The sequence below is a fragment of the Melanostigma gelatinosum genome (genome assembly GCF_949748355.1).
Source record: "Melanostigma gelatinosum genome assembly, chromosome: 10".
NCBI classification, from domain to species: Eukaryota; Metazoa; Chordata; class Actinopteri; order Perciformes; family Zoarcidae; genus Melanostigma; species Melanostigma gelatinosum.
The window spans coordinates 22986505-23012069 of NC_136643.1; the positions used below are offsets into that span (position 1 = coordinate 22986505).

General features: G+C 45.1%; 2 protein-coding genes across 2 annotated transcripts; both read right to left on the reverse strand.

Annotated features, from left to right (window-relative positions):
- Window positions 1-14102: 14102 nt before the first annotated feature.
- Window positions 14103-21979, reverse strand: efhc2 (EF-hand domain (C-terminal) containing 2). Its single transcript, XM_079276927.1, has 15 exons — window positions 21917-21979; window positions 20991-21179; window positions 20679-20829; window positions 20278-20501; window positions 19895-20146; window positions 19088-19192; window positions 18808-18946; window positions 18351-18522; window positions 18118-18248; window positions 17460-17656; window positions 17136-17269; window positions 16533-16727; window positions 15869-15961; window positions 15494-15593; window positions 14103-14291 (listed from the first exon to the last, which is right to left on the reverse strand). The coding sequence occupies exons 1-15, from the start codon at window positions 21956-21958 to the stop codon at window positions 14163-14165; spliced, it is 2253 nt and encodes a 750-aa protein (XP_079133053.1). The 5' UTR covers window positions 21959-21979; the 3' UTR covers window positions 14103-14162.
- A 709-nt stretch (window positions 21980-22688) lies between these two features.
- Window positions 22689-25401, reverse strand: fundc1 (FUN14 domain containing 1). Its single transcript, XM_079276350.1, has 5 exons — window positions 25335-25401; window positions 24916-25069; window positions 24083-24158; window positions 23862-23990; window positions 22689-23626 (listed from the first exon to the last, which is right to left on the reverse strand). Exons 1-5 carry the CDS (start codon window positions 25384-25386, stop codon window positions 23549-23551), a joined length of 489 nt encoding a protein of 162 aa, XP_079132476.1. The 5' UTR covers window positions 25387-25401; the 3' UTR covers window positions 22689-23548.
- Between the last annotated feature and the right edge of the window lie 164 nt (window positions 25402-25565).

Below are 25565 nucleotides of genomic sequence, written 5' to 3' on the forward strand. Positions count from 1 at the left end.
TTTTTTTTTTCCTTTTTCCAACTTCATAGTTTTATTGTGCTCCTGACAATAGGGTTCGTGTTAAGAGGGTCCATGGTGCCGGCTCAGGCAGGTTTGCTAACAGGCAATGTGTTGTGAATTAAGGAGGTGTGTGTGTGTGTGTGTGTGTGTGTGTGTGTGTGTGTGTGTGTGTGTGTGTGTGCGCGCACGAGTGTGGTCAAGGAGAAAAGAGCGTAATGATCGAGATGTATTTTATACTGTTCACCTGATATTCATATGAATATGTGTTCAAGGCTTTTGTATGTTGATTCGTCCGTAAATGCACATTAATGTGTTTGTCTTCGGTAACTTGACTTTTCACGGTTACTTGTAAATTCATTAATTCGTCTGTGCACAGAGTTCTTCCTAAGTTCTTAAACTTGATGACTACTTGGGCGTTAACGGGAAACTACGGAGTTTACACACCGACTGTGCTGCACCATTAAAACTCAAGTTACATTTTAGTTACGTCTAAACATCTGCAGTGATGTCCAATAAAAAGAGAAATATCCCTTGAGCATAATTTCCAAATATTATCTTTTTACGGTGGAAAACTACTATAATGTATCTGCCAACACTTCGTCAATGCAGGTATTATTTTGTTTTCTTAGGCAGTGCATCCAAGGAGAAATGTGTCTTTCACAGTAAGTGCTCATGCAGCTTAGAATGAGCAGGAAGTATCACATGATGCTAAACCCATCTGACCTTTTATTTGGTCATTCAGTCTGATGTTATTGACATACAGTTTTGTAATTTGAGATATTAGTTATTTCTCTTGCCCGGGTCCAGACCTTTGGATCCGGTTAGACCCGGTTAGATCCGGTTGGATCCGGTTAGACCCGGTTAGATCCGGTTGGATCCGGTTAGACCCGGTTAGATCCGGTTGGACCCGGTTAAGACACAGCAACAGGTTGAATTGTTGTTAAACAGCGTTAAATAAGGTTGTAACTGGGTCAGGTGTGTCGACCACACTCCACACTCTAAATGGATCATATATTAGCACGCTAACGTTAGCTCTGTCAACAGCTACACTTTACAGTTGCTGTGTGTAAATATTCAGTGATGAAGAACCCCCATGTAAGAACCAGTAAGTAAACACTTGCATTATCCCGGCTGAGTCATGAAGAAGTGTCTTTAAGTGTCTCGTGCGTACCTGTGGACATAAGAGTGGGTGCACGTGAACATGGCAGTAACTACACTGTTGAGCAGGACTGTTTGGCTCAGTCAGAGCAGAGGAAATCAACAAAATACTGCTTCTATCAAAGCTCCCTCTTTAGCTTTCATAGCTGCACGACTCCACTGATTTCCTCACTTAAGCTGAAATCACAGAATGAGGAGCTCATTCCAAGCTCATTACAATCGGTTTGAACTCTAAAAAAAACAAATGAATGACTTTTAAGCTTTTCCGTTTATCTCGTTAACACCACTCATCTAGAGAGGTATGTTTTTCATTGTGATCCATTTGTACTTATTTGAACAGATATCTCAACGGTCACCTTTGTGCTTGAATAAAGAATAACTCAAATATATATTTCATATAACTATCAAGGGAAAAACCTGCTGTTGACCCCCTGGAACCCCACCTACCACCCTCTGTGCATGCGTATGTGCCATGTGGTCGCAAAGTTCCCATGAATTGCTCTTCATACAACAAACAACATATGGCAGCTTCCTTAAAGAGAGTGAAGAGACCCAGTGCTCCTACTTCTGATGCAATAATACTAACTTGCCCCTGGTCAGTTTAGTCTGGTATGTGAGCACATTATGAACCAAAGTTTTTTGTTATTATTGCAGGTTTGACAAACATTTTATTTTAGGGTGCATATTGTCTCAACTCTGCACATGCAGTGAATTTAAGAATTCTGGTTCTCAGCAGCAGTTGCCCAGATGGTAATCCAGCTTTGCCGGGATGTTCAGACAATATATGTGATTGTACCATCCTCTAAACTCAAATCCCTGAAGGGGTTTTATAAAGTCAAAACATGTTAAATCAATTCAGATCAAACACGAGAAGGGAACTGTAAATCACGAGTCGCCCACTAGAACATGTGTTTTTGTCAAACAGACAACAGGTTGGCCCGACTGTGAAGTAAAGCAAACAAAGATAATGACACGAGTGACCCACCGAGTAAATACCAGGACAAACCAAATCTACTTTATTTTACCGTAAATGTTGTCATTTTGGTCCACAGCCAGCCATGTCCTCTCTGATTAACAATTAGTGGAGCGAGCCAATGAATGATACTATATTGATGTTGAGCAAAGAGATGATTTCCTATTGATTGTCATCTGCCTGTCATGAAGCAGCCCTGCTCTCTAAATGCATTGTAATGCAAACAAGGACATCCCTCAGCACAAGGTGACTACACGTCATAATTATGTCTCTTCTGGAGACTCATGCTTGAGCTTTGGAAGCTGGTGGTATGAATACATATCCATGAATGGCAGCTGGCTCAGATAATGGGGGCTTTCAGGAGAATATATGGAGATACTATCTGTGTGAGTGAGTTCATTACTGCACTGTGAGCGCTTCATCGTGTGTGTGTGTGTGTGTGTGTGTGTGTGTGTGTGTGTGTGTGTGTGTGTGTGATGCCTGGTGGCCTCCCGGCTGAAGCAGAAGTAAAACAAAGGTCAAGAGGTTCGGGGCAGGGTAAGGGCCAGTGTGGCCTCCTCTCCCCCAGCTCACCCACACCTGCCCTGGACTGAGATTTATAGAGCCCTGGGTGTTCACAAACAGCAGCTGGATCCACCCATCCCCCCCCCCCCCCCCTCTTATCCACGTATAATGACAGCAAACCCTGAATCGTTACGGTCTGTGTCTTTCTTGGATCTATCGTTTGGAGTCGACCACATCGTCCACTCAAACCCAAGGTTGTCTCTCTGATATAACGACACAAACAAATCCCCTTTGAGATCCACTTAGAAGTGCAGCCTTCCTCCTCTACTCGTATCCTCTCCATGTTTCTGCTTCCATCGCTTCCTCCTTTATCCCCAACACGCCTCCGTTGCAACCCTGAGGTCTGATCTGTGTCTGGGAGCGTTGGATTAAAACGCACCACGTCACCTCGGGGCTTGACTGTTTTTATAACAAATAGCAGCTCTGTTGGCAGCAGAGCTCCATGAAACAACAAGTTGATTCATTCTGAATTACACGTGAAATTTCAGCTCGATCGAAGTAGATAACTTCGCTTGATGATCCAGTAGAACTCCACAGAGAAAGGCACTTTCCGTTTGACGAGGTGAGGAATTTTTGGGAAAGCGAAGCCACCGTATCTCTGTTAAAACACATTCAGGGATCGCAGGCGGTCTGGGACAAGAAACTGAGTGAGGTCATGGTTATAACTTTAGGTTCGTCAAGTCTATGTGGTCCAGGTTCTGCCGCTGGCCTGACATCAGTGACAGCAGTCCCATGTTCAGAGCCCAGTGCGGTGGAAACAGTGGCTGCACTGTTGCTGCTTTAAGTGGGGAAAGAGATATTCTGGTCCACCGAGACAGGAAGAGAGAGTGGGCTTTGTTGTGCAGAGGCCTGAGGAGTGCCGAGACAGCCAGGAATTAGCAATCACAACGGATTGGTGCCTTTGTTATCGGAGGGGAGGGATGGGGCGGGATAGGGGGACTGGATGCTGTGATTTTGGTGCAGAAACGCCATAAAAGACCAAGACCCTGGACCAATAGAGGTTCGATTCTACAAGGGCTGCAAATAAAAACATATTTCATTGTCGTTAATTATCCACAATCGCTGAATTTGACGCCGAAATGACAACTGTCACTCGCAGATTTATACCCTATAGCTTGCTGTCTGATTAAACTCAGCAAAGCAACTGAGTTGATTGAATAAACCGTCTCCAGGTGACTTAAATATGCACTTAATAGCCATATTCTGTACGTGATCACATGCTAAAAGACTGAAGCTGAAGCGAGCAATAAGACATCATTGTCAACTTTATTAATTTGGCCCAACGACCCAAAAACCAGAGTTCCTGGTACTCAAAAACTAATTAGAGCGCCAAAGCCCCCACGGGGCGGATGAAATTATTAAACATCATGCATTACATGTAACTACACATATTAAGTGTGGAGACCCGTCGCTACGTCTGCATTTACTGCTTATTATTAAAAGACATATATGTCATAGAGCAAATCAAATTTAGCAAATTCAACTTCGTGTTTGTAGAAGCAGCTTTGGATCGTTGAAGAAAGGCCTGCAGTATCTGCAAAAAAGATCCAGTCTGGGTTCAGAATATCTGGGGAGCCAAAACCGCACAACCACAACACGATCCCTCCTTACACACCACAATCCCTCCGGTTTGGAGCTTTAGGACTTTGGGAGTTATGAGATGATTCCAAGCTTAAGGAGAGCAGATATTGTGATGTCTCTCTTAGAGGCTACGGTGGGATTCCTCCCCCCCCCAGACACACACACACACACACACACACACACACACACACACACACACACACACACACACACACACACACACACACACACACACACACACACACACACACACACACACACACACACACACACACACACCACACACACAGAAATATTGTATTTCATTCCACTGCAATTATTGGACAGCAATAATTATTAGTTACTTTGCAGATTAATATTTGATGCAATAAATTAAACAACCGTCAAGGGCTATTCGAGAGCATAATATCTACTTTTTCTTTTGATGCTTTAAGTATTTTCTGCCGATAATACTTTTGTACTTTCATTCGAATAATATTTTGAAGGCTGGAATGTTTTTTTTTTAATTGTTGTATTGCTACATTTACTCAAGGAAAGGATCTGAATACTTCTTCCCCCGCTGGGAAACGGGAACGTCAGAAAGACGTTTACAAAACAGTGAAAGTTGAATCAATATTTGTTGCTCTGAGCGCTGATATAATAAGTAAATTCATCAATATATGTATGTTCATCAACAGGAATTTAATTGAAAATTATTGTGATAACTAATTCATATTTTATTTATTTAATTTAACCGCAAACATTAATTTTTTCAAGCTTTTAAAAGGCAAGAAATGCCTTCTTTTTTTGGACTGTTGGCCAGACAGAACAAGTCATTTGGAGACTTCTCTTTGGATCGGACAGTTGGGATTTTGAACAGTGCAATGATGGAACTAGCACACTGAAGCAATGCACAAAAGAGCCGAGGTGCAGAAAGAAGTGATAATGAGGACTTTTGTTCAAGAGGTAAAAGTGAAACAATGACATCATCTCAGAGTCTGTTATGAGAAGTGACACCATGAAGCCTCCCAACTGTTCCAGCCATATGCTGTGCAGAACAGAATTTCTCAATGCGCGTCACCACGTTTTGTTCTTAGCAGTGGGGTGCATGTATAAATATCCCCTGCCCACCTCACTTGTGGGTTTCTGTTCTCAGACATGTACACGTATATGCAGATACATTACACGGGGGTCTGTGTGTGTGTGTGTGTGTGTGTGTGTGTGTGTCCGTTGGTGCTGCCGCTCCGGGGCTCTAAACATTGCTGGGATGCTGGTGTGTGATGGCACATGGGCCGTGGCAGAGGAGCCCGATCTTCAGAGGGACCCTGCACTTCATCACCCCGGGCCAGCCGGCAGCTGAGTACACAGTTGTTGTCCAGACACGGGTCTGTCTGCTGGTGGCAGGGGCTGTTGTAGAGCCCCCCAGAAAACAGGTGCATCAAAGGACACCAGAGGAGGGGGGAATTAGGGGGGAATGACAGGTACGGAAGGGGGTGGGGGGGGAGTATAATGTTTTGAGCCATCATGAATACCTCTCTCTATCTCTACCCCTCCCTCTCTTCATCTTTCTAACTACATCATCACACTCCTTTCTGATTTGCTCCAGTGCGTTGCCGTGGCTCCCCTCCTCCTCAACCTCACCACCCTCCATTGTTTCACCAGCTTTTAATAAACTAAAGGGCAGATTCCTGACCGGAGTGTGTGTGTGTGTGTAGGGGGGGGGGGGGGCAGACCCACAGACCTGTCCTCCAGCCACACACACATATACAGTACACACACACAGTTTGGCATGCAGAGTGCCAATCTCTTCCACTGTCTACTGACGCCAGCTCCTGAAACGCACACACAATCTCTCTCGCTCTCTCTCCCTCCCCAAGCGCCATCCTCCTAAAAGCTAAGCTCCCCACTAAATATATCCCCCCCAGTCAAGATAAGACAAACAGTGTGGATTTGAGCGCAGTGTGCAGCCAATGACAGGCAGCCATGTGAGCCGCAGCTAAGCTTGTGTTAGCTTTACAATCTCGGCTTCTCGGAAGCAGCGGAGCGGGAAGACACAGATGACAAATATGTATGAATATTCTCGGATTTCTATTTCTTTCTGACTAATGTTCAGTGTGTGTTACATGTGCTTTCGTAGTAACAGAACCCCCATGACCTTGCTGGGCCACACGTGCACTTTAAATCCTAAATCGGCCTCCTCTGTTTTCTCCATCCTCGTCAGAAATAAGACAACAGTGGGAACCGGCGAGCTGCAGGCTAAAACTAGCGCACGGAACTGGATCAATCTTCCATTCAACCGCAAGCCTAAGGCGCTCTCGGACAAAAAGAGCGAACGAAGGTGTCGTGGGCGCGTTTGTTTTATCGCGTTGGACTGCAGGTTTCTGCGGGCAGCAGAGATCTGTCACATGACGGCGTTAAAGGATCTCCTCGATGGCCCCGCGGTTCGTGCAGAGCCTCCATTTGTCAGAAGCACATTCCTGCGGCGGTGAGACATTGTGAACTGCCTATCGAAAGCTTCAACACTGTCCAAATAAACACACTCACAATGGGCCCCTGTGTGTGTGTGTGTGTGTGTGTGTGTGTGTGTGTGTGTGTGTGCATGTGTGAGAATATGAAACATGAGAGCAGAGACACAAAACCAACCACGCAATGCTCTGCCAGAGCATTGCTGTCTATCTGCTGCTGTCTATCTGCACCTGGCTGAACGTGCGTTGTTTCAAACACACTTCCCACTCCACTTCTTCGCCTTCCTCTCTCTCTCTCTCTCTCTCCGAACTTGACTTTTGGTTCGGGCGGAGGATGCAGACTGAAGCAGCGCACGTGAAAAAACATTTTTCTCGCTGCGCAAAACTGTTTTTCATCTGGTGTCACTGGAAGTGGAGATGGATGTCTGGAGGTGACGTTTGCATCACAGTCTCGATCTCCTTTTTTTCCCTATTGTGTCAGACTCTCTGTTACTCTCACCTCTCTCTCCCCCCTTTCCTCCCCCTCTCACACATCTCAGTTTCATTCTGTTTCTCCTATTTATTGCGTCCTTCTCTGGCACTGCCTGTCCTCCGAAGGGTTCACTGTTCCTGTCTCTTTCTCAGATGTATTTTTTTCCTCCCACTTGGACATCCTTCTCATTATCCCCCACTCTTTTGCAGCCACTTCATTTTTCATTTAAACACCTTCTCTCCTGCTCTCTTTCTCACACACACACACACACACACAGACACACACGCCTTTCCTTCTGACTTAGATGGAAGTGGTAGCTCGTCTCCTCCTCCTCCTCCCTACCACAGAGCCTATTACATCTGTCATCATCTCCTTCTAGCATAAGCCAGCAGCCTCAGGGTCCAACAGAACAGGCCAAGTCAATCATACACTCACGGACATAAAGGCACGCACCTGTAAAGCACATATCCATACAAATCCAAAGTTATTCACACCGCTATTAACCTCGTGCTCCGGCACACACGCACACGCGCACACACACACACACACACACACACACACACACACACACACACACACACACACACACACACACTCCCCACAAGGTCGGGCGAGCTCCGCTATATCCTTCCAGCATCGCTGTCACTGCCTGATTAGCGAATCCACCGGCGCCAACACAAACATGTTTCCTCCTATTACACATCGTGTCACGCTGTTTCCTAATCACAACCACTTGCAGTTTCTGGACACACACGGAGCAGAAACCTGCAATAAAAGAGGAACGTGCACCTGAGCTTCGGGATGTGTGCAGCCGAGGACCAGTGAGCAGAAGTTAAGCTCAAACTCTGTGTGTATCACGCACGTACTGCTGTGTAACAATGCATGAATGTAAAATGAACATGCAACACATTGTTTCCCACACAAGCAGCTTCCTCTGAATTCTTCTGTCAAAAAGTAGCTCGAGAATAGAATATATCTTCAGCAAGTTGGGTATTAAAAACAGTAAGACAGGATCCTCCTAGCTGTGCTGATCCTGACTTGTGACACCGAGGCCGGCGGTCTTACCTTCAGCGCCCCGGCAGCAGAAAGACAGCAGAGGTATCCAGAGAGAGGCTGAGATCCTGCACGCAATACTGGCTTTGTTGTTCAACTGTTGTTTCCCAGCCAGCTCCTCTCTCCTCCTGTTTCTACCTCTCTCACACACACAGATTGTCTGAGCGCTATTCTCTCCTCCCTCTCACCTCCTCTCTCTCTCTCTCTCTCTCTTCTGTCCCACAGTCACACTCTCTCACTTCAACAGGGAAATCACCAGAAAGAGGGAGCAGCCTGGATGCTCTGCCTGTGAGGACGGTCGTCACATGTGGATCGTGACACAGCAATCATATATCATACGCCCTTTCTCTCACTCTCTTTCTTTCACACACACACACACACACACACACACACACACACACACCTACACACACACACACACACACACACACACACACACACACACACACACACACACACGCTGACGTACCGACACGCTCCACAGCAGCAAATGGGAATTCCAGCACTGGACGGCTCTGCTGGTCCGATCAGGAGAGAGCTGACCAAAAGCTGCAGCCGGTTTTACGAGGTCAGGGTTATAAAACTGTTAGCAGATTTGGTTTATTTAAAAACAACATGGCCCCCGCGGCCTCCCTCTTCACGCGCTTTCTCCAACCATGACATGAGGGGTGGGGGTGCGTGCAGGTGGGGTGGGTGAGGGGAAGGAAGTGAGAAAAAAGAAAAAGGAGAGGAGTTAAATAACTCCGCTCAGCAATCGTCTCCTGATGGGAGCATCTGTGCCGTTAAGTAGTTTTAATGCAGTTGAGACCGTGACGATATCCTCCACCTGCAAGTTACAGTTATATACATGTTGAATCATAAGAAAAGCAAGCAGCCTACAGCATGTTCAACTTCACTCATCATGAAAGTTTTACAAATGTTCAGAATTACATCCAAATTAACAGGTCATTTCTCAAACAGTGAAAAAAAAGAAGAAGCAATGCATTCATCACTCACTTTTTCAAAGATATACAGGACCCAGCGGGTCAACTGTTAGTACACTACTCACTCGGTGGATATTTCATTTTGGATTATTTGTCGTCATCTGTAAACAATTATATGACGGTGCTGTGCCTGTATGATTGGAAACGATGAAAACAACAGCGATAGAGCCCAGCAGCGTAGCGGAGCAGATCCAAACTGTAGCGGCCTCATCCGTCATTCTCACGTGGCTCAACGTGAAGACAGACACCCCGAAGATAGAGAGGGGACAAAGCATGATGAACGGGGAGGCTAATAACGAGGGAGGCATCACTGTGACCCCGAGACAATGAGCGATACCTTTTATGTGAGGCGCCGCGCACGGCCGCTGCCAAGTTATTGCAAAGTATTACGTCAGCCGCTTTGCTTCCCTCTCAGCATCTCTGGAATGTTTGCAGGTTTTGGTGGGTTTATTCCAAACAGTTTGAGTTACCAGCATGAGATGAGTGATGTCAAAAACTAACACTGATGGCAAAGGTGTGTAATCCTCTAATTGAGTCGTGGAAAGAAGAACACACAGACAAATAAGTCACATCATCTGGTGCCTGAGCATGCATTCTTTCAACGTGCCTCACACGGACCAGAAGAGGGGAGCAGGTTGGGGAGGGCACAGCATGACAAACTGATGTATTTTCTCGTACATGACAAACGAATATATCTTTATAGCCCGATTACATTACAGAAGAGCGGTCACACCGTGTGGGGAGAACAATGAGGGCCGTGACAACATTGGTGAAAAAGAATAACATGAGCTGTGTGAGGCTGACCGCATATGTTCAGACACTCATTGTATCAGAAACACACACACACAACCACACACACACGTCCTGGTATGCAGAGCCAAAACTCTCGGGGGAAATAAGGGGAACAAGCACCACACTAAGTAGAGCTTAGTGGGTCAAAAGTTTAAGAAGCACAATTACCTGAAAGACCTCAGCTGACCCCCAAATTTCTCACCTTCTGTTCCCGCACACCCACACACACACACACACACACACACACCTTCAATAGCAGCGATTTACAGCCAGCAGCAGGAGAGGTTGGAAACGTATACACCAGCAACAGGCTCCTAGAGAGAAAGAGAGGGAGAGACCCACGTCAGCACAGTTTGGTATTTTGAATAGCCTTTCAGGCATTGTAAATGATCACCACTGCGAACAGTGTCAAATTAAACGGCCATTACTCACCTGGACAGAATCTGCCCACCCTTCCTTGGCTTACTCAGCTTGTGTCCACATGAGGGGTGGTGACAGGGAGTACATGGCTTCAGATAATGTATCACAATATCACATTAAGGAAATGGTCAACGCGGCCAAATGTGAATCCCATATGCGGCGGGGAGGAAGGGTGGGAAGGGAGGCGGAGAGCGGGGGGGGCCAGGAGGAGAAAGCAGATATATTGAGCAAAAGGAGGGGATTCACCGAGATGACATACCACCGCAAAAGCAGCTCCCAGACAACTTGCGAGGACGCTTTCCCTTCCTGCAGCGATCGCGGGTAAATGGACAGCAATAAAAAGCGAAGTAATGCCGTGCATATATGTAAGCGCTGATGAAAGGTTTTTCAAAGTTATGATAAACTCCTTCACTTAAGTCCGTCTCAGGGATGTGTGACTGCCTGGTTAGCCGTTTGTCCATTCACACTAGTGGTTAGGCCAAAGGTCAGGCTGCACCCTCGTTTCATCGGTGCTGCAGTCGTCCCTGTCTTGATGGAGTCCCACCTTTGCTGTAGGCAGTCACACACGCTGTGCACCGGCGACTGAGATGTGACTGGACCTGACGTGACACGAGTCATCATCTCATCAGAAGGGGATTAGCAGGGCAGGGTCACATCACGGCTCAGTCACACCTGAGTCGCACACACTCGCTGGCCTTTGGGCAACGGCGTCCCAACACCAGTCACGTTTAGCTTTGTTCCGTTGTGCGAGAATTTGGGCTGAGACAACAGTGAAACTCTGGTCCCGTACTTGAAGAGTTAAATATCTCTCCCTGTCGGTTTTTAACCAAAGCTCTCAGTTCTTTCGAGGAAAGCGTTCGAGCTGGTTCGTGGTATCTGTGATGGGTACAAATGGACCGACTGATGTTGCACATATTCCGTCTTCATTTGGATGATTGATCTCCAGCCTTATTGTAAGCTACATGAAAGAAGGGGCTGTCATTTTAGGAGATTTATGTGGACGGGCGAGCAAAAACAAAAAGGCGTGTTTGCCTCAAAAATGGTCTCCGCTGGGACCGAAAAGCCTCCCAAAACAAGTCCCATAGTTGTGATTTACAGCCAGTGCAGAATAACTTTCTCTTCTCTTGACCAGGTAAAGTATTGTCACAGCAGCTGCCAAAGACAACTGATGCTTGATGAGTGTACCAGGTCTGGTTCTGGAGTTCAGATGGGGAAACACAGTTAGCCAGTACAAGTGCTCAGAATCGGGGGATAATGTCTCGTACAGGAATAACACACCGGCATCAAAGGGAGGCTTCAGGACACAGTGAGCGCAGACCACAGTGTAGCTGATGATCTTAACACTCATTTACACACAAACACACGGAGCCGTGTGCAGGATATTGCATGTGGGATGAGATCAGCAGCCCCGGGCGGGCGGGCGGCGTGCGAGAGAAAGTCAAAACTTCAGAGACGGAGATAGAAGGAGATATGGAATAATGAGAGAGCAGGTAAGTGGTTCCCCATGTGCACCTGGGGCAGTGGCTGACCCTGTAAAGCGGGGTCTAAGCTTCAGCCCTCTCCCCGTGCCACTGCCCCATAGGCACTGAGGAATCACTGGAATGAGGGAAAGCAGCCAAAAACAGCCTGCTAAACTCTCTTCATCGCTATCGAAGTGCCGTTACAGAGGGCCTCCAGTTGCAGACGGAGAACACTTAGCGGGCTGCTCCACCTTTTCAACAGCCCTCCTGGGACACGAAGGGCTCTGACCGACTGACTTCTTTATGTAACATGCAAACAGGTAGGTCGTCGCCAATTTTGCCAAGGGAGTATTCAAGAAACTGTGTCAAAAATTAGGACACCAGCCTTCACTCCCAACTTGATTGACAGTGCGTATGGGATTGGCAAACACGAGACATCAACTGAACGTAAAGTAATATTGATGCTGTTTAATGTTTGTCGACATCATGAGTCTTTTCAAACCAGGCCTATATTTTCTTGGTTGGTAAAGACCAGGTTTTGGCCAGGTTATCAGCTTGGCTCCAGGACTATGTTTAGTAGTTACTCCTCCTTTTTCATGCGTTTTCCTTCGAAAAGCCGGTTAATTATTCATCAAACCTTTCTGTTTTGAATGAGGGGGGGGAATACATTGCATATACAGGCCCAAAAACAATCCCAAATGAGGGTTTCAAATTGTGAAATAATCAACTGAAGCTGCCAAATTAAAACATGAGACTTACACCGCGATATCAACTGACAGAAGCTCATTCAGAGTGAACCGCAGGGCCAAGAACTGCTGCTCTGGGGGAACAGTTCTGAGAAAAACATCTGAATGCAGGTGCTCTGTGATGCGTGTGTCTGTGTGCTTCCAGCTTCAGGATTTGTTGTCATGAGACAAGAGAGGCATGCAGCCAGTAAACAGAGACTTTTCCCCTCTTGCTCTCAGATATCCGTTTAGACTTCATGGATTAGCCGTGACTCCATCAGACTTGCAGGCCCTCTCATGCCTGCACGCAAACACACACGTACTTGCAAGTGCACACACTCAGATCCTCTCAACCCCAGAGACGTGTACTTCCTGTGTATCCGTTTTTAACGTGCAGTGGTCCCGCGCAGAACAGCAGTAAAGTGGAGCGAGAACAAAACCAGAGGAGCAGATTCTTCGTAACAAACCTCCACGTTCTGCTTCTGCCGAGTAGAGACAGAGAGACTGCAGAAAGCAGTCACGCGTTTGGTGCAAAGTTCCATTCACAAGTTAGCCAACGCGGTGGTTGAGTTTTGACAAATAGTTTCTGTAAATTACGCCAATGCCCTCCCCAATAATGCCGTTATCAGTGTACATTATATTTAGAATATTTTCACTGCTTTACCTTGACACCAGACAGACATTTTGGATCGGGAACTGAAGCCGTTAAATCGCTGATGTTATTGAAAAATACACAGAAATAAAGCCACCATTTTATACAGATTAAAGGACACAACAAATCCCACCAAAACAAAAAGTATTGTGTGTGTATCAAAGCTTGATATATCTTATCCCTCTGTGCCATTTAGAGCTCCATTGATGTCCAAAAACGATTTGAAAACACATCGGTGAGTCTCACTGTTACACTGTCCTTGGTTGGTCTTTTCATGGGATTCCGTGATCATTTCACACTACAAATGAAAATCAATATGCTATTTGTCTAAACCTAAAGGATGCTCTGTACATGATACCTTGCAACCAACGATGAGGGTGCAACTCATTCAGGTTGCTGTTGCTGTGCCACAGAGCATGACAGGGCAGAAAATGGGATGTTCCTCCCTCGCTGTCCTCCCTCTGCCGCAGCGTGCTTCACAAGGCTTCACTCATCCCCTTACAACGCAGGCTCTGGTTACAGTGGCGCCTCAACCTGAGCCTTTTTATAACACTAACACTGCCACACACAGGCAGTCAAACACGTAATGGGGGTGCAGTTCCTTATAAATTAGACATCATGTTTGTTTTCACCCAATTAATATAAGAGAATGAATCCCATCATCAACAATAAACCACTAATAATAACTGACAATAAGCCTCAACACATCTCAAACAGGTGCAGGAGAGCGATAACCAAGAGGTCATCAATTAACTTTATTTATGTTTTCAACCGTAACATGTGAGATTTAGCCCCGATGATAAACATACAAGGTCGTTGTGGCCTGGAAACACTTCCTGCAGTTTTCCAGCTTTGTGTCGAGACCATTCACCTCCCACCTTGTGCCTATGTTGTGGTGGAGGCCGTTGGGTCGCCGCCGTTGGAGGGAAAGCTGAATACATCCCTCAGAAGGGAAGAACAGTCAACGTTTTTCACTGTAGCCCAAGCGGCGCCAGACCTGGCGTTCACATCAAACTGGAGACGACAGGAATACACAAGTCACTGCACAAGTCTGACCACATTTCAATGTTTTGTTCTTCAGCGTTGCCAATAATTTATTGTTTTACAATTTGTTGCTGTCCTTTGTTATTGTTTCTCTGTGATAGATATCTCCTTTATTTGTCTTACTCTGCTTTATGTCCTTTAAACAGCTTGAAAAGCACCTTCAGATGTCTGTGTGTAACAAACGTGCTGTGTAAATAACACTGCTTTGCTTCAAGTTTCACAATGTAGGGTTGCCCAAACCTCCATGAGACTGATTAGACCTCATACGCTAGGAAACAAAATTACTTGTTTTTTTAGCATTACAGAACAAATGCAATTGAGCTATTTTTTTAGAGCAGGCCCAGATATTGGTCCCAAGATTGTGAAATGTAAAGAATAGAAAGAAAGGAAACAACAGAGGTAATAAGAAAATTGGCCAGTCAATCAACATGACATTACTGTTGTGTCCTCACTGAGAGACACAATATACCGGAGAACCTTTTAAGGAGACTGAGAGACGAGTTTGGGCTGAGAATCCGGGAAGTCAAAGAGCAGCTGGAAACCGTGACGGAGGAAAATGGAGAATGAAGTAAGCACTGCATCGGCATACACACTCACACAGCCACACAGCCACACACACACACACACACACACACACACACACACACACACACACACACACACACACACACACACACACACACTTTGTTGTCGTGCCATGGTGTATATCTCTCCTGCTCACCCGTTTCTGCTTAGATTTGGCTTTGGCAAAGCATGCTTAATCAGCATTACATAGGAAAGATACAAATGCAAGAGAGAGGAACAAAGGAGCTGCTTCCTTCCTTTTTGACCACCTCTGTGTGTGTGTGTGTGTGTGTGTGTGTGTGTGTGTGTGTGTGTGTGTGTGTGTGTGTCTCCTTCTCTCTCAAGTCCTTTTCTGTGCACAATAAATTGTCCTGTCCATTTGAACATTCCTTCCCACTCACTTGATTCTGCTTTTGGCTCACTTGTCCACTGAGTCATCGCAGGTCGGGTTAAAATTTAGATTGATTTTCAATTTAAAAGATCCGTGCACACACTGAGAAAGCACCGACTGTGCTTTTCTGATTCACTTTCATCGAAAAGGTTTTTCTCTCTCCCCACTTCTCTGCTACTTTTGTTGTGCGTGTTGTACTGCCGCTCTCCTCTCTTACCTTTAACGCGTCTTCGGGCATTACTGTGGGAGCAGGGTGCTCTACCCAGTTAATGCCAGCCAGGAAGGCGTGGTAGTCAATCTCGTCCCCATCTGCAAACCTACAGCAGACATGCATCCAGATGTGAAACATACTGTTTAGAGCTTCCACTTGATTTAAATGAAGCCGTTTTGCTCTCCTTCCAATAAATCATCTTTTAGTGGTATTCCATCTAAATGCTGATTCGGAGATATTTCAACCAAGCCAAGAAAGAATTCTGGGCAAAGAACTGGACTTCACTTTACAGCGAATGACATATTTTCAAACCACTCTGAAAATGCAGTGGAACCTTGAACAGTTCTACCCTGAACTCTGCTGTGATTGGTCGGCTCTTACTTGCTGAGCAGACCTCCGAGCAGCTTCTCAGGCAGGGGAAGGTGGAAGCCCTTACAGATGGTGCTCGTCTCCTTGGTGGAGAGACGACCGGTCCTGGAGACACAAAGAAAAGGAGACATCGGCATCAAACCTGGGCCTTTGTTGGGTTTTTAAAAAGCTATCATTTTTACATATACATTTGGAGAAAAAAATGTTCAAACTGAGTTTGTATGAAAACAATGTGTGTGTGTGTGTGCGCGCGCGCGCCTGAGTGTGAAACAGAACACATGAACATACAAGTCAGCTGAACCTGGTGGCACCGTGTGGCACCATCCATTTCTCACCCAAGGTGAAGGTCTACTACGTCTGGATGGCCGGGTCCATGGAGCGTACAGGCAATAAAGGAGGAAGGCACAAAGACAGCGAGAGGCCGAGTATGTGTGTGTCCTCTGGTCTGCAGAGCTACGTGCCATACAGGTCTTCAGGGTCCATCTGCTTCCAATGCTCCACTCTCACACTACTGGAACTAATGGTTGCCCTGAGAAATGGGGCCACTGACTGCACGATTGATGTCTTGTTGTGACGCTGCCTGCGTGTGCGTGTGTGTGTTTCTGCTACAGTATTTTGTCTCAAGCTAAGATCTGTGTGTGTGTGTGTGTGTGTGTGTGTGTGTTCGACCGCCTACTTTTGTAGGTCGCGGCTTGTGAAGGCTTTGTCCAAATCAGGGAAGTCTTCAAAGGGCTTCTTCTTGAGGAAGTCCTGGGCCACAGCCAGCATCAGGCCCACGTCGGCCTCAGGCTGCTCGCGCTCTGAGAAACTTCGGCCCAGCACCAGCGCCTCGTGCTCCGACAGCCCGCAGTCCAGGCCTGTCAGCAGGCCCCTGTGGCACATACATGCTTATGAATACATTAACATACACAATCTAACAGGACGTAACCACATCTCACAGTCCTGACTTGACACTGAGAATGTATAGAATTTCTCTTTGCTTCCTTTTGTCACTTCCTCTCGTAATATTGACATCCTTTGAACTTTATCGTAATCACATGCATTTTGTATCTCAGCAAGTACAACACTATCTAAGCTTCCCGCCACCTGTTCGATTTGTTCTTCCTGGTTAAACACACGATCGTTACCATTATAATGTTAACAGGAATTAAACTTCATGATCAGATCTTAAATATGTACAGGTGGATTTAAATTTGAGTCATGGCTCCATCTAAGTGACTCATATTACTATATTATTACAACGTGGGGTGTGCTGCACATATTGGCTGTATTACTGTACCTGAACGACTCGTAGGAAATGAAGCCAGTGTTGCTGGGGTCACTGAGACTCAGAAACTTCCTGATCTCACTCTGTTTCTCCTCCGGCATGGATCGTAGTTTGCTGAGGACGTTTCCCACGTTGGCTTTGGGGAACTTTAGACATTCACACACAAACATGCAATGGGGTATAGCATTACGTAACACCAAGGAACGAGGGCTGTGTAATCACGTTAGCTCCAAAGACCACCAGTGTTTACAATACCAAAACCTTTGATACAGAAACCCCACATAAACCTGAGAAAACCACAGGAAAGCAATATCCCCACTGCAGTTCCCTCCTTACCTCCTCAGCATGTTGCTCCATGTAGTTGAGGGTGTATTCATCCGCATCCAGAACCTGGAAGTGCATACCGCTGAAGCTGAGGGTCGCTCCGACGTACAGATCCTGAGCTTTAAAGTACTCAGACATCTCGCTCTTAAACAGCTCCTGGCCTGGCTTTTTTACACGACCACGCTGCAGGAACTTACCAGTAAGCATACCTGGAGCATGATGTGTGAGCGAGGGAAGGAAGATGTTGAAACATTTATCAAGTTCAATGACTCTTTTCACTTGGTCCTTGGTCCACAGTTTGAATGCATTGGCCTTTTTTTTCATGTTGGTTTTATACTTGAATTCAAATCTAAATTGAATCAACACGTATACTGTTGCATCATGTTACATCATGTCAGGGGTTGGATGTCTCATCCTTGAACCCATGACATACTATTCATCTTACATTGAAAGAAAATACTGTCAAACACTGATTTACAATGATGGGAATATCTCCATCCCTGAAAAAATGGGTCTGTGAACTAAACGGCATCGATTTCATCCGTTTTCAAAAGAGTTTGGAAATGGAAACTGAGTCTGACAAACCGAATGTTCACCACGAGAGTTATAGATTTGTATGTCAAGTCCGAGGAGCAGGTGTGGTGCAGCTTTGGGCCAAACTTTTTTTTACCTGAGTTCTTCTGTGGTGTTTCAAACATACAGATGGAGTCATCGCAGAGAAAGAAGGAGATGGTGAACACCCTGTCTCTGTCAAAGGGATCTGTGGTGACCATCTTGGCACAGAAATTCAGCACACCGCAACTGGGGGGGGGGGGGGGGGGGCATATACACAGCAGAGTTGAGGACTGCCACTAACACACGCAGAGACACAAACATTTCAGTCGGTAATTTGATTGTGACTACAACTCATCCGACCTCTCCATAAACTTGTGGAAATCTTTCTGTGGGGGCTTGGGCTGCAAACGCTGGCAGAAGCTTAGCGAGTCCTCCTCCGAGCCAAAGCCGTTGTAGGGGGGCACACGCCTTGGGGGCTTAGGGGCTGGGGGAACTTTGTACACCACTGGGGTGAAGTCCTCTGAACGGAGGAAGGGGAAATAAAAGACAAAACACTTAAAAGAAGAAAGGAACGCAGGAGGAGAGCTGAAATGATCAGAGGGCAGCGGGTAATCCATCCACAGCGGCCTGGGTCTGACTGTAACCCTGAGCTGAACTCTGACTTCTCAGAGTCAGACAGGACCCTCCATCACAGTGGCCTGTCAGACCCTTTAAAGTGTTTTTAGTGTTTTAAAGATGCCTATTTCACCTGAAATTCACACGTTTGAAGCACTACAGCAAACAAACAAACACTTCTGTTGGTTACCGATGCCGTATTTGGAGCGGTAGTAGTCTTTGGTGAAGTTGTCACAGTCAGTGAGGATCACTCTCCTGCCCCACACATTCACTTCTCCACCCAAAGTCAGATCGCAGTCCTTATAAAACTCATCATGGACAGCTCCAGTCTGCAGGAGGGAGGGAGAGGGAGAGAGCGAGAGAGGGAGAGAGAGGGAGAGAGAGCGAGAGAGACTAATATAATTAAGAGACAGAGTAAAGAAGGGACAAACGCATGTTTGTGACGTGAGCGTGGCTGAGGCAGGACATACTTTCAGGTTGTCCAGCATGTGGCGTTGCTCCTGACTCGTGGAGCAAATCACATTGAGGACTGTGCGGTCCGCGATCTGTCCAGGCTGCTTCATTTGGACCAAATGCTGCAGAGAAATAACAAACACATGCACAAACTGTTGTTACGCAAAACACACTGTACAGTACAAGATCTTCATGCACACATCTGAGAGGAGAGCGAGAGCGAGAGAGCGAGAGCGAGAGAGAGAGAGAGAGAGACTAATAGAATTAAGCGACAGAGTAAAGAAGGGATCTGTCTTTAAGGATGTGGTGGAATCCCATTGGATGGAAGATTCTGGTCAACCTTTAGGGCTGACATTTAATAAAAGGCATTAGTACAAACAAAATTACTGGACTGAAAACACACACACATGATTGAGGCCTGGCTGTCCTTCAAGTTGAATTAGGCTTCAGTCAGTAACTGGAGGAGAAAGCCAAAATGCTTGAGTCACTGCAAGCCTTCAGCTTTGGAATAACTATATCGACACGTAAAACGTGCTAATGGACATGGAAAATGAACACGCTAAATGCACGAGACAAGCTGTGAAACACATTCTGCTACATTCACGTACTCCCTAAATGTTCCTTACCACCCTTGAGAATTCATCAATTTCTCTGACGTTTCCTGTCGAGCATGTTTCTCTCTATATTATAGAAAATTCAGCAATTTCCATTATGCTGTGTAGGATCTGTGTATTTTCTTTATTCCTCTGACAACAAATGTCCTCGTCTACTCTCCCACGGCACTTCGACACACCTGATGAACTTATGCCATCGTGGTGCCTCACCTTGGGTAGCTTGCCGCGGCGTAGGAACTTGGGCACAGTATCCCTCCCAGAGTTTGAGGGAATGATCTCCAGGATCTCTACGGTGTCATCGCCCAGGTAGTAGTGCAGAATGAGCTCCCGCGGGTCCCCGAACACATTCTCCGTTTCGTCCCACAAGCAGTTGAAGCGCAGGACTTCGTGGTCGTGCTCCAGGAACTGCTTCAGTGTGTCACGCCTCTCGTACGGCCGAAGTGGCTTCACATTTTTCTCAATCTGGACGAGGGACCATGTGGTAAAAATAATCAACACATAAGTAACTCCCCTCTATGCAATACTGGATTCTATCAGTGTTATTTTTATAAATCTCTCCATCCTCTAAAGACAATAAAAAACCTGATTCCTACCTCTTCTCGGTGTTTGCTGTAGGGGTCATCGGGTACAGTGGCGGGGTTATTTAGGCGCACCCCGAGTTTTGTGAGAAAGTTCCTCGTGAAAGAGTCACAGTTGGTCACGGTGAATGTGCGCGAGTACAGCACCATCTGTTGGTTGATGTTGAAATGGTAAACGTGGTAGAACTGGTCATCATTTGGGGGAGGCAGCGGGACACGTTGGCGACGAATAAGTGTTCCTACCACAGGGAACAACGACACAGCAATGGTAAGGGACAGGTGTTGAATTACACAGCGACGTGCATTGGCTTGTTTGACTTGTGTAATGGATCATTTGGCCAATTGGGAGTCTTAAAAACAAACATTTTCATTTGAGCTACATTGACCAGACCTTTCCTGTGATATGACACACACACCTTGAGGGATGCCACTGTTCTTGTACTCTGGCTCCACCACCTGAACGGTATCATCTTCCAGGTGGAAGTAGATCTTACACTTCCTGATCCTGTATGTCTCATGTTGTGCCTCAGGCACAGCTTCCTGGAAGAATGCTTCAAAACACAGAACCTGGAGCAGCGAAGGGGCATTTTGTGAGAGAGATTCATCAAATTACAACTCTTAGGTAATTGATTTTTCAAGATTTCTTTAACCATGTAACATAAATATGCAAACGTGAATTCAGTGTGTGTGTGTGTGTATAACCAGGAAGGTAAAACTGATCAATTCACCTGTTTGTCGAAGGCTAACCATGACGGTATATCCCTGCCCTGTCCTTTGGGGTAGACTGAATACTTTGGTTTAATCCTCTGGCCAACTAACAGCTCTCCTCCAATGCCTGGCTTCTCAAATCCCACCAGCATAGGTAATCCATTGGAATACTCAAACTGTTGGGATTTATGGAATCTCTGCTTCCCCAGCTGTCGTACAGAAAAGAGAAAAGTGTCTCTAAGTAACGTCACAATACTCGCCACTTAAGTTTACACAAGGTGAAGAAAACTCTTCATGTAACGGGGATGTTTGTGACTTCAACTCATATCTAACATTAGTTTTGTTGTATCAGTTACATACCCACCGTTGCATTAACCCCTACACAACCCTACATTAAGGCAGTTGGTTTGGTTTAGTTTATTTATTTTTGCACAATTCAAAGAATTAAATAAAAATAAACAAACATAACAGAGATACATTAATATCACAGTGCAGGAAGGATTTTCTTTTTGGCATCTTTTGAAACATGTTTTGTTAGGTGGGAAAAGTAATTCCATAATTTGGTTCCCCTAAATCTTATTGAAAATTGTCCTTCACTAGTAATGAATTTAGGAGGATGAATGTGAAGATTGAGGAGTTGAGTAAGAGTGAACCTGTGAATTGACTTTAGGTCTTGAAGTGATCAGGAATATTCCCTTCACCTGAAAGTATCTTACAAATAAAAACACCAATTTGAGAAATATTGAGAGTAAGAATCTGCAGTTTCTGAAGCAGAAAATTAAACTGCTTAATGCACACTTAGGCTGAATTCCTATCAGCAACGTTGGCTAGCTGACATTGTAGCCAACTTCTAGCTAACTGAAGGAATGCAGTAAAGCTCAGAGACCTCAGCTGAAGTCACAGCACGTGGGTGAACTGCAGCGCGCACTGAATGCAGGAAACGTACCTGTTTGTTGGGGGAATTCCCGGGTAGAAACGGTAACGCCATGGCTGTAACACTTAAAACGGGTCGATTAACTTCTTGATGCGTCGGAGCAGCTGCGGACATTCAACGGGCTGTTATTGTTTACCATGGAAACCTTTTTGTTTAGAGACTTCTCCTAGCGACGTTCAGAATGGGGGGGGGGGGGGGGGTGTACTAGAAGTGTACTGAATGTACTAGTGCTGTAACATAAATACAATTTTGAGACGTGTTTTCATTTTGTACCTCTACTCGACTACATTTTACAGGCAAATATTGTACTTTTTAACTCGTTATTGTACATTAGTTACTTTGCAGATACAGATCATACATTCAAAACACAAACCAACACATAATTATATCATCATAGGTTAAGCTACTCAGGAGTATATGAGGTTATTAAAATCACCCTCACCTTTACCAGCTGCAACTTTAAAGCAATGTACACAATTCTGAAATGGGCCATTCTGCATTAAGAGTAATGGTACTATTTGTGTACTTTTACTTGAATGCAGGGCTTTTACTTAGTTTGTTCACACTTTAATATTGCTATATTTACTTCAGTAAATGAGCTGAATACTATTTCCTCCACTGCTGTACACTAAAGAGGCATGCATACTTTCACTTACTCGTTAATTACGGGCACATACATCTGTGGTACACTGTAAGAAAAGCTCAGATAATAAACATGCAATTACTCAAGGTTAAGAGGGCAAAGACATAGAATTGTCATAAACTACATGAGACAAAATTCAACTGATTGTTATTTTTATTTGTTCATCAAACTTACATTGTAGACAAACCACAGCCTTTGGTACTTAAAGCATCAATGTATTGCTACACAAAATACTTTAAAAAAAGATGAAAAAAAAGAGATGAAAAAAAAGAGATGCAGGGGAGGCAGACATAACCCATCAAACATGTTGCATCTCTCAAAAAAGGCATAACAATCGCTTATCCATCAGCAAGATGATAGAGTACAATGTCTGGAATTGAAAAATAGAACACGGGCAGCGCTGGAATCCTGTGGATTGAAATCGACTTGCTCTTAGCTTCATTGTGCGCAACAAGGCAGCGATAACGATACTCTTCTTCTTTCATAAATAAATAGAAACATTCCGATCGCCGATTTACACTTTTCTTAAAAATAATTTAGCATGAGGTGCATCTTTATTTGGCCTGGAAGGTGGAGTATTTTAAGAGGATCTTTCTGGTGTCTCCAAAGGATCGGGTCAACCATCGTGGATCTTGAAGCAGGCCTGACTGCTGAAACGTCATCTGAATGAAATAGAAATGCATATGGAGGCAGAGTGCACGACACGTTTTCCCTACTTTTACTTCCAGTGATCAGCACCTCATTACAACCTTTGCTGTGCGTTACTTTTCCAGAATTCTATCCCAGAAGTCCCACATTATAAATAGACGGTGCTCGTCACGTGTACAGCATTAAAGTAGACAAAAGGAAGTGCAGCTTGTGTAGAAACGGCTACAAGCTAATCTTAAATAGGTTGCTTGCTGTCGAAACACTTTTAACACCCTCCAGCAATGGTTTATAATGTTTCCCTATAGCCTCTCACAACATTTAAAGGAATACAGACTGTTGTTCTTTGGCAGACCCTAAGACGCCAGGCCGAGCAGGAATCCTCCAATGAAACCACTTGTGACAACAATGTTTTTCTTCACAAACACTGTGGACTGAAGACAGAAAACGTGTTTCAGTATATCACGTAAATACTGACAGGAAACAAACAAGAGAAATGGGGTATGCATGCAATGAAATCAAACGGGAGGCATTGCGGTTATACAGCAGGGATTTTTACAACAAGGCCACCAGGACGTCCCAACTGTATTCTATATTCTTCAGGCCTGATAACGACGCTCTGAACTCCCTTTGTGTGACAATCAAAACAGAACACACAAAAGGTCTTACCTTCTCGACAAATGTGTTGATCTCTGGGCCGGCTTGATTGGTGCCCTTCTTTATCTGCTTCTTAGCTTTGTTGACATCCTTCTCCACTCTCTTCCAGTCCACTTGGATATAGCCACTGTTGTTAGCGATCTGGAGAAAGAGTCATGGCAAAATGAAACATGGGTGAGAGGCAGATTTCACCACAATGATTTCCTTATGTCTTTATAGTGTCGCAAGAATACCTGCAACAGCAGAAGACCTCCTCCTACTGATGTAGCAGCAACTTTTCCGACCTTCTGGAAGAGATATCCTGCACACCTGACATGAATCGAGACAGAGAGCATGATGGGTAATCTAACATAATGAATGACTTCAACAGTCTTTAAATAAATCATGAGCATTCTGTATTAACCAGTCGTACGAATACTGTATACATATCTATATGCAACCCCACCTACAAGTTTATATTTGTTTGATCTGTACTGTTGAGTATTTTTGGCATATTAAATATTGTACTTATTTTGGATTGGCACCTTATTGTTAACTTAGACTTTAAAATTTGCACTCTTCCCACTTTGCATTGCAAACGCTGCACAGCAATTTCCCTCTAAGTGAATGAAGTTTTATCTTATCTCAAAAACTGTAAAGTTTGCATGACAGTGAATGGCCCAACACATAAAGGTCTACCAAACACATTGTTAAGTATGATGCACACCAAGTGCACAATTATAGCATTTAAGGGTAGAAAGGATGGACACTAAGGGGATTTATCTTTCTTAGGTTCAGTAATAATGTGTAGACTGTATACTCCTGCAGCACAAGGCAGACCTCTCCATTCAGACAGAAGGGAGATAGAGGAGGGACCAGATGAGGGAAAGATACATCTGATACATCTGAAAATAATCCAAGGCTCCAGGCACCATACGTAATACATCACATTTAGCACTTGATTATGTCTGAGCCAGTCCGAATGATTTTTTTGCAACGTGTATATTAGTGCACAGAAAACCAAGAACGAGAGTAAATGAGGAGCACCTGAAAGCCACACAATGCATTTCCAAAGGAGAACATTTACCATCCACTCACTCCCCCTATGGCTAGCTGTGTGGCCACGGAGTACTTCTCCGCTAAGGGGCCGGAGTTTGTCCCGAAGAGGCGGTTCCACCATCGCTGACGTTTGGCGTATTCCGTCAGGTCCACGACCTTCTCGTAAATCTCCTCTTCCAGCTCTTGCAACGGAAAAATATAAAATATAAACAGACAGAAGCATACATGAGCAACAAAGGGAACTTAGTAAAGTTCTGAGGCCTGACAACAAGTTAGCATCACACTGGTTAGCACTGGTAAAGGGTAGTCAGCGGGAGGGAATCGTTAAATAAAGACACACAAATTGTTAAATGGAAGTTTGAAAGAGCTGCTTCGATTCTCCCACTGCTCAGAATGGACGGTGTCACTGTCTGGATGAAGATCTACTTAGTTCACAGGCCTGCTTACCCTTGTCGCGATTCGCCATTTTGGAGTGTGCTACTGTGTCCTCAGATGCCATCCGGTGGAGGAGGCACCTTCTCTCCAAAGATGAAGTGCGCCTCGTCTGGAGAGTGGGGGGGGGGGGGGCTTATTTTATAAATTAAAAGAAGTCACAGAAATGTTTAATTTAAGCTGTAAGGCTCATATAGAGCACACAAGAAGTCACAGAAATTATTCAAAAAATAAAAATTGTTTTCA

What these genes read in the sequence shown, in the direction of transcription:
- fundc1 (XM_079276350.1), bottom strand. Translation starts at nt 25,386, where the DNA reads ATGGCATCTGAGGACACAGTAGCACACTCCAAAATGGCGAATCGCGAC. An exon ending in AATGGCGAATCGCGACAAGG is followed by an intron (nt 25,070 to 25,334) that starts GTAAGCAGGCCT and finishes TTCCGTTGCAAG; the next exon opens with AGCTGGAAGAGGAGATTTAC. An exon ending in ATAGGGGGAGTGAGTGGATG is followed by an intron (nt 24,159 to 24,915) that starts GTAAATGTTCTC and finishes GATTCATGTCAG; the next exon opens with GTGTGCAGGATATCTCTTCC.
- efhc2 (XM_079276927.1), bottom strand. Translation starts at nt 21,958, where the DNA reads ATGGCGTTACCGTTTCTACCCGGGAATTCCCCCAACAAACAG. An exon ending in AACACCACAGAAGAACTCAG is followed by an intron (nt 17,657 to 18,117) that starts GTAAAAAAAAGT and finishes ATCATGCTCCAG; the next exon opens with GTATGCTTACTGGTAAGTTC. An exon ending in TGCCCGAAGACGCGTTAAAG is followed by an intron (nt 14,292 to 15,493) that starts GTAAGAGAGGAG and finishes TGTCGTCTCCAG; the next exon opens with TTTGATGTGAACGCCAGGTC.